The 8,966-nt window shown below is 51.7% G+C and overlaps 2 protein-coding genes across 2 annotated transcripts; one reads left to right on the plus strand and one right to left on the minus strand.

Moving 5' to 3' along the window:
* On the plus strand, nucleotides 1–5,589 carry NUU61_004472 (uncharacterized protein; the record flags this gene model as incomplete). Its single annotated transcript, XM_056655054.1, has 2 exons — nucleotides 1–4,367; nucleotides 4,431–5,589. 2 exons carry the CDS (start codon nucleotides 1–3, stop codon nucleotides 5,587–5,589), a joined length of 5,526 nt encoding a protein of 1,841 aa, XP_056513081.1.
* A 1,585-nt stretch (nucleotides 5,590–7,174) lies between these two features.
* Nucleotides 7,175–8,401, minus strand: NUU61_004473 (uncharacterized protein; the record flags this gene model as incomplete). Its single annotated transcript, XM_056655055.1, has 1 exon — nucleotides 7,175–8,401. One exon carries the CDS (start codon nucleotides 8,399–8,401, stop codon nucleotides 7,175–7,177), a length of 1,227 nt encoding a protein of 408 aa, XP_056513082.1.
* Between the last annotated feature and the right edge of the window lie 565 nt (nucleotides 8,402–8,966).

Genomic DNA, 8,966 nt, shown 5'->3' on the forward strand with positions numbered 1-8,966 from the left:
ATGGGCAATCAACCATGGCTCGACAGTCTCTCCGACGACTGGCCGTCAACACCTGCTTCACCCACCAGCCCGGCGCCGTCTCGGTCTCTTCTTCAGTCCTCTCCTCGACACAGTGTCCAGAATTCCCCTAGTCGCATTCCAGTACCTGCACGCCGACCTGCGGAACAACAATCCCCGGCCGACAAGAAAAAGGTGACCCGACCATGCCACTTCGTTAAACGAGAACCCCCGACCCCCAAGACGCCTCGCACCCCCAAGACCCCGTCAAAATTGCGGTCGCCAGTGCCAGACAAGTCCAAACCGACTAGTCCTAAGCCGAGTCCGAAGCCGACCCCCGCGGCGCGCAAACAACAACCGCCGGCAATGGATACTCGGTCTCCCTTGAGATCCGTGTCGAATCTCTCCTCCCAGTCTGACAACCACAGTGCGGACACCGTTCAGATTAAGCCAAAGAAAGGCGACGAGAGGAGAGACGAGGGAGAAGGCACCCCCGAATGGCGGAGACGACTGGTGCGCGGGGAAATTCCCGCGGGTGAACAACTGGATCTTTTTGCGCCGATGGGACTCGAAAGCGTGTTTAAGCCCCCGACACCTGGCTCGGCGACTGCGCACCAGGATACGATCCCGTTTACGAAGCAGGAAGATCCGCTGTGGGATTTCACCGAAGCAACGTCTCGACGGGAGAGTACGGCGCAGAAGGACGATTACGAGACGCACGATCGCGGATCCGAAGGCGTCGACGGTGCAGAGGAAGCGGGAAATGGCACAGAGTCCCCCTTGGGAACAGTGAACCGGGCACCGTGGGCAAGCAAACGGCATGACAAGAATCCTCAACCGGAGGGCTCCTCGCAGATTGGAGACACACAACTCCGCACAGCCAGCGGACTCGAGGATCTACGCAATGAGGGAATTACCCCGATTACGTTTACTCGTAACAACACGGTTGACGGCAACGGGACTTCTGAGGTGATCAAGTCGGCCTTGAAGCAAGTGACTAATAAGCTGGAGAGCTTGTCTGTGGATACTGGAAGTCGCCCTGATTCTCCAGTGAGCGACAGTTTCCTGTTTTACAACCAGAGCGAACCGCAGCCCGATGGTTCGCCTCGAGAAGATAGCCTGCTGGATGCAACAAGCCACTCTCTGCCACAAGACCTGTCCATGGGGACGATGGACTTCAGCCGACGAGGATTAAATCGTAACCGATTCTCTCCATCGCCCTTTCCCTCGCACCGCCTGACACCCGCAACTCTCGCCAACTCCAAAATCCGCAGTTCTCCGCTCTTCAATCCTTCCCAACATACTGGATCCCCTGCGTTGCCGCGGCCGTCTTCATCTCACGTTCGACCATCGACAGCAGAAGGGACAGCAAAGGAGGAAACGATGCCGTCCTCAGGTAGCCCGTTGAAGCTGTTCGGTGACCATGACACATTCACCAACAACAAGCTCCTACGGCGCATGAGTCAATTCGAGGAAACCTTTGATGACATGTCGGATGGCGAAGAGCCACCTTCACCTTCAGAAGAAGCGCGGAGGAAGGGCGAGAATCGAAGCTTTTTGAGCGCGAGACACCAACCATTGAGTGAGATTTCACCTAGACGGAACGAGCGTTTGGAATCCCGACATGGGGCCAATTCTCGGCTTAGTCGCTTCGGTGACGGCGAATTGGACAAATTCGATTTCTCGGACGCCAGTCCCTACGAGAACATATACGTATATGACGAAGCTCGAGGGCTTGGGTCCCGTCCATCTTCACGCCGACGGTCATCAGTTCGACGACAGCATCTTCGCCGTGGCTCACAGCCCGACATACATCATCATACCAGATCCATCAGCTCTGGCTTCACTCGAAAACCGTCCGCATGGGCCCGGCAGGACTTCTTTGATGACTTGCGTGATGCCACGTATTCTCGCCCGAACAACAAGGAAAATATGGGGTTCCCAGAGACCAAAAGAGTCCCAAAAGCACCGGCCATGGACCCAACTCCAAAACGCCGTCGAACAATCTTGAGAGATGACAGCGCCGAGCCCAGCCCCCAATATGCAAACGGTGATTCACCTCCCAAATTTGGCGACAGCATGTCCCTCCTGCAGAGAAGCTTGCTGCAGCATGGCGTGCAAGTCGAAAATGGTGACTTCCTCGCACCACCTGGCCTTTCCCAGTCTATGCAGCGGCCGAGGACTCCGACTCCCAGTCAAATACGGTCCGCCCAAGAGGCGACCGCTGCGGCGACCAGGAACTTCTCCGAATCCAACTTTGATGAGCGTGATTATTCAGACTCGTTCTCGATGGATGGTGATGTTCCTCTGGTCAAAGTGACTGGGACCAGTGACAGTTCCCGGAAGGGATCTATCACGACCCAGGATTATTTGAACGAAGCCACAAAGATTATGGATATAATCAGAGCCAAAGGTCGACCAGCTACCGGATTGAGTAGTGTGCAAGAATCACACTTGGACAGCGATGAGGACGATATAAGTTATGACGACGAGTCCACCCGCGAAGCATTTTCTCGTCCACCGAGCCGCGATGGAACGGACCTGCGCAAGCAACGGGAGCCCAAGGAGCTGAATCCCCAAATCCTCAATCACCTGAAGAAATATCAGGAGAAAGAAGACTTGGATTATGGTGTCGGCGAGTTAATGACATCTCTACGAATGCATGCCGATTCAGAAAATGGACACGCAAACACCAAGGAGCCTAGTCCCGAAGAGTTCCGAATTCGCGATCCATTAAACCAGCAGAGGAAGCGGAAGCCAAGCGGCTCTGCTGAGGACCAGGCGGAGAGTATTGCCCAGGATTTGATGACGATTAACACGCAAATGTCGGGCTTCAGTGTCCACTCTGTTCCGACGGGGTCCTCACAAAACTCGCAAGCCAAGGGTATGCTCTCCTCTGATTTGGTGTCGCATTTGATCCCAGAGCATGTCAATGGCTTCATGTATGATCGATCAAAGAACCTTTGGGTGAAAGAAGGCGAACGACCCCCGGCGCGGATGTCTCAGGGCCATGGAAGCGACGACGATCCTTTCAGGGATATTCCGGATCTGAGTGTGGATGAGCTGCAGGAAATGATGAGGACCCATAGTCTTGATTCACCCGCCAAGAAGAATGATTCGGTTCAAGAATCCCATGGTGCGCGCAGCCCGCCGGTTGCTGGCGACTCGCCCAAGAAGCCTGAGACAAGGCCTCACACAAGAGACGGAGAGCCTTCTATCAATGCAAGCTCGGTTCAGTCTCGATTGACCCGGTTCACATCCAGTGTTCCCAATACCGGCACACGAGCTACATCGTGGGAAACCAATGATATCCCGGACCGAAAGCCTTCCGGGTCCGTCAATCATGAAACTCGGCCCCATGAAACCGGGCCCTCAAAGCGTCCTCAAGCCCAGGGGAAACAGACTCGTGTCCCTACCATCAGCTTCTCGTCTCCTCTCGTCTCACATGTGGTCTATGGAGAGGACCCTGATGCTCCAGAGTCCAACCCCGCTCCAGGGAATCTTACTGATCAAGAAACCACAGCGGGCAACGCCTCGGCTCATGGAGACCAACAAACCAATCCAGCTCGGACATCTGCCCCCGTTACTGGCCGTCGTACCTCTGTTGGTGGTCAGCCATTTATCCGACGACCAATCTCTAGAATTGAGGAGAGGAATGAGGATGGTGTTGATGATCTCAGTATTGTCCGCAGAAACGATTCATTGGCCGTTCAAAACACACCTGCCAGGGATGCAGTACAACATTCCCTGGTTCCCCATCAAGATGGTGACCCGGACACCAGCTACAGCTTCCAACTCAGTCCACTTCCTGACTTTTCAGTCAATCAACCCGATCACCCCTTGAATCTTGAAATGAGCTATGTGGCCCAGCGCACGCATCCCTCATCCTTGCGTCAGGTACACGGAACATTTGCTCTCGCAACGGAGGATCTGATCAAGCACATCACGGACGTTGAACCCTATGAACCTTACTGGGAGCATGTGCGCCGGTTGGCTTTGCCGCAGAAAGGTCTGATCACTTTACACAAACTGAGCGATTTCTGTCCTCGCCTTGAGGAGTTGGATGTTTCTGAGAACGACATCGGTCAACTAAGCGGCGTTCCTTCAAGCTTGAGAACTCTCAAGATTCCTAGGAATTGTCTCTCCAACCTCACTCCCTGGGGTCACTTGACCAACCTACAGTACCTGGATGTGTCAGGGAATGATATCGAGACACTGGATGGCTTTTCTAGCCTGATCCACCTCCGAGAGTTGAAGGCAAATGACAACCAGATTCGTAACATTGACGGGATTCTGGATCTGAATGGCTTGTTGAGCTTGAAGTTGAGCAACAATTCTGTGACGGCGGTGGATTTCGAAGGGTCGGAGCTGTGAGTTCTTCCTGATTTTGCCTTGCTTGCTTTCCTTGAACTACCAAATCTAACTTGTTTCAGGACACGCCTTCGGGATCTTGATTTGAGTCACAATTGTTTGACGTCTGTTCGGAATATTGAATGGCTCCCGTCTCTGGCCACCCTTGATCTCAGCGCCAACCAGATCAGTCGCCTTGATGCTTCGGGATCGCTTATCAGCTTGCGCGCCTTGAAATTGTCTAGCAACCGGCTTGACACGCTGGATGTCAGAGCGTTTCCATCGACCAGCCTTCTCTACCTGGACCAAAACTCGCTTTCGGCGATTGCCGGCCTGGAATATTGTCAAAATCTTGAAGTACTCTCTTTACGAGAACAGAAGTCACTTTCGCAAGGCAACGGTAGCTTCGTGCTGGATATTGACCTGGGACATGTGAAGGACATTCGTAAAGTGTTCTTGTCGTCCAACAAGCTTTCACTTCGGAGCCTGTCGCCATCCACCCCACTTCTGCGATTGCAACTGCTTGACATCGCAGCATGCACTTTGCAATCTCTTCCCAATGACTTTTCTTCGAGCTTCCCCAACCTGAAGGTCTTGAACTTGAACTTCAATTCCGTGGCCGAGATCGAGCCCCTGGTCGGAATGGCTTGTCTCACCCGGCTGATGGTTGCTGGCAACCGCCTTGCTCGAATGAGAAGAGTATGTCAAATTTTGAGCCGGCTGGGGCGCACTAACAAGGGAAACGCATGCTCTCTACGAAAGCTTGATCTTCGTGGCAATCCTTTGACAGTCGGTTTCTATCCTCCGCCTGTGACTGGAAGCGGAACGCATGTCGACCGCAAGAAGCTCAAATCTCAAGAACGCGCGGTCGTTCAACAAGGGAGCGGCCGGGATCTGTCGGATGCCCTGGCCGATATTGGGCGCGATGATCAGCTATCTCGCCCCGTTGCTTGGGAGGATGGCATGAAGACCGACCATGATGTTGAAGTCAATGATCCATTCACCCTTCCGCTTGCCGATCCGCAGGCGGACGATAAATACCTGAGCCGCCTGGATCAGGCGACTCGATTACGTCGGAGAGTACTGGAGCTTCTGCTTTATGCCGGCACCAGTGGCTCACTACACACCCTCGATGGCTTGGAGCTGAAGCCGTCTTTAGGCGGGCAGTATTCGGATATGGGACAGGCTTGGGCGAAGCTGGAACAGCTTGGCGTACTCCGGAGGAAAGCGATTACAAACTAGGGTCTTGTTTATCATCTTTTGTTGATTCCGCGGGCGAAGTCTTCCTGGATTTCACAGGATTGTGCGACTGCATGCATGGAGTTTTGTCCTTTGTTCCCAAGGTGCCCGGGCTGGACTTGGCCATGCTTGGTGTTTGGTGTTTGAAGACTCAGCATAACCGCATGGCTGGCGTTGATTGAATGTAGTATTGAGGCCTTGACTGTAGAACTAGGAAGGTTGACTGTCAAAGTTTGACTGTCTATACAATTGACATATTTATTCTGCGCTACAACCACTCCCCCTCAGCTACAAATGAGCCTCATTATCTCTAATCTACACGAGAGCCTCCTTAAGTAGGATAGCGTCAGTTCATGTCCTTGACCGCTCCTACTCCCACACATTATCAACAATCCACTTCCAACCGCCCTAGTCACAGAGCCATACTGCTTGGGCCATGCAGCGGATCCTCAGCTAAAGAGGGGTGATGCTCCACTGACACCCCCTACCACATCCACTATATTTTTCTCCCCGAGCACCTCCCTGTTTCTGCGTCTCGGGGCACCCTCTCCATTTCCCCGCTGTTATTTTATTGGCCCGTCCCCTGGAAGAGGAGGCCCCAGAAACCTGGTAGTGGGGACGGGCCAGTGACCCAGCTCTCTGGGTGCTGGGTCCAGTGTCCCGCTGGTGTGGTATGGGTCTTAATGGGAAAGTCATGCGAAATCCCTGAATCCACAGCGTGCACACCACAAATTATCGGTAGATTCTCCTTCGGTTATCTGTACTAAGAGAAATCGTGCTGTCTCGATTCCTATTTGTTCATGATAACGTCTAACCACGACCCTGGTCGACTGCTGCATAAGTCTATTACCCTAGTAATACTCTTCACGCATCAAGGCAACCATTTTGCAAAATTCCGATAGGACTTGAGGAACATGCGTTTCAAAGCTGCATGAAGGATTAATGATAGTAAATCTGTCATATTTAGTGCTAGACCCCCTGTTCATCTGCTGGCGTGCTACGTAGCGATCGTCTATTGTCCATAGCTATAAGGGGACTGATTCTCCTATTTCATTCCTTAGGAATTCCCCTCAAAGCCCTGAGAGCTTTACTGGCACAGAAACGAGACTATCTATTAAGCGAGTTACTTTGATACCAAAATGGGTATCGGTGCTCAAGTAATCTTGGATACCATTTTCCTGGCCCTAGTCATAGTCGCATTGTGGCTTGGAGCCCAAAACCGAATCCAAGAGAATGAGGATAACTCTGTGGGTTCTGTGCTCTTTCCATTGATTAGATATTTTGACCTATATGGAAGTTTCTGATTTTGGATATGTCTAACTAGGCTACTATGCAGAGAGTCGGCCATGTCAAAGATACCTCACTGCCCAAAGGACTACGCAGGCGTAAGCGTTTTTTATGTGAGTGAAAAAGCCCGCAGCTATTAGGCTTGGTCGGATGTTACTGATAGCACCAGATCAAGATGATTGAATTTGCTCGTGGTGGGATCTTGTGTCGATATGTTTTGGTAATGCATAGCTCGTTATGTTTGATGTACTGTAGCATCTTACAGTGATATGTTTGAAAAGGAACACTGCGTGTATATATTTCACCACACCACTTGAGATTTCTCTTGATTCAAACCATTGTCCTGACATAGGACTCGAGACTCCGCACAGTTCTTTTTGCCCGAACGACACAAGAGCTTGACGAGGCAAAGAGGGAGACGTTGTTTCTTTCCAATGCATATTCCCAGCTGCCGAGTCTTATTTCTCCTAGGCCGCAACGAATTAACCTTTCCGTCCGTAAACAATCTCAAGTGCAAGGCCTCATGGGCACTCAATCCCCAGAGAACATCCACAGTACGATCCTCATGGAAATCAAACGAAGTCCCAATGATTTTATAAAATCTTTCGACCGGATGAAGCTGTGGCGAGTGCCAGCTGAGAGACGTCCACACCGGCTTAATAGCCCACGGCAGCCGGCGCTCTTCCATAAACATGCGATACCACTCCCCCACCGTCTGTCGGCTCTTCCGTCCACTGACCGCGTGGACGCACCCAATCGTTCCACAGGCTAGATGCGTGAGTAGTCGGTCCACCACCACGTCGACTGGCACTTCATCCAGAGTGGCTTCGGTCAATGGGTCTTGACTCCGCGCGGCGAGTGTTGCGTGGCGCCCGAAACAAAGGTTGATGGCAGCAGAGAGTCCTGCAAGTGGTGTAGAGAACGGACTAGAAAATCCAGGATGGGGGTGGCTAATCGCCGGAGCAAACACGGACGGTCTGATGATTAGGAGCTTGTCGATGGCCTGGTGCTGAGCAAATCTTTGCAGCAGAAGTCGCTCGGCGAGGTGTTTGGCATATCCGTATGCCCATGGAAAATCATACGACTCGTATTCCCTGCTCGAACCGCTTTGTTGTACACTATTCCATTCTTCCTGTGTCTGTGTGCTGAGATATGTCCAGCTCTCTGGGTCTGCGGGATCAAAGCTCGCACGATCACAGAGAGGGTAGATGTGTTCCTTGACTGCCACATCTGGCTCTTGGCTGAGTGGCCATAGATGCGTGTTGGCGTATGCGGTAGAGACAAACACAAAGCGCTCCAATTTCTTGAATTCATGTGCTCTCTCGGCGAGTGATACGCTGGGCGCAATGATCGACGACGACAGCCGTTTCAACGAGCTCTGCAAATTGATCGACGATGCGGCATGGATAATGATATTCACCGAGCCTTGTAGTACCTGCCAGTCTAGATCGGACAGGCCCAAATTATCTTTCATGATATCCCCAGTTATGATAGTGATTCGAGGGTCGTTCAACAGTGCCGTTGTCATCGAGGTAGAGAGAATATCGCTCCATTTTGTGCGTGCGTTTCTAAGATAATATTCGTCAACCAGCCAATCCTTCCGTAAGTCTTTTTTAGGCGTTGAAATAGCTTACACATGGCCTCCACGACAAAGTAAATAGATTCGGTGGGGCGAAGTCTGGCTCAGGAGTCTACATAGGACTGCTGTCCCGAGAGACCCTGTAGCCCCAGTAATGAAGATTGTTTTCCCTCGATAGTACTCCCACATGGTGAGCAAGCCAGCAAGAATGGGCCGAGACGGAAATTGAAGATATCTTGAACTGAGACAAGTTGAATATGAATCAAATTGAAAGGTCAATGTTGTCTAAACTAGGAATAAAGAACCTTCAATCTAGCGCCTTACGTGTAAGCTGTACTTTTCGCTTTCTTCAATGCCAGTCGGAATCAAATATGGAGTTACATTCTTGACTTTGTCAGGGATTCCTTACAGGGTTTGTACGGTTGGGCGCATTCCATAAATCAAAAACTGTGTCAGAAGACGCGTGTTTTTCTTCTTTCCATTCCAGGTTACTTGTAAGGAAGATGTCGGGGAC

Source organism: Penicillium alfredii (assembly GCF_028826965.1).
Source record: "Penicillium alfredii strain IBT 34128 chromosome Unknown utg000005l_segment0_segment0, whole genome shotgun sequence".
NCBI lineage: Eukaryota > Fungi > Ascomycota > Eurotiomycetes > Eurotiales > Aspergillaceae > Penicillium > Penicillium alfredii.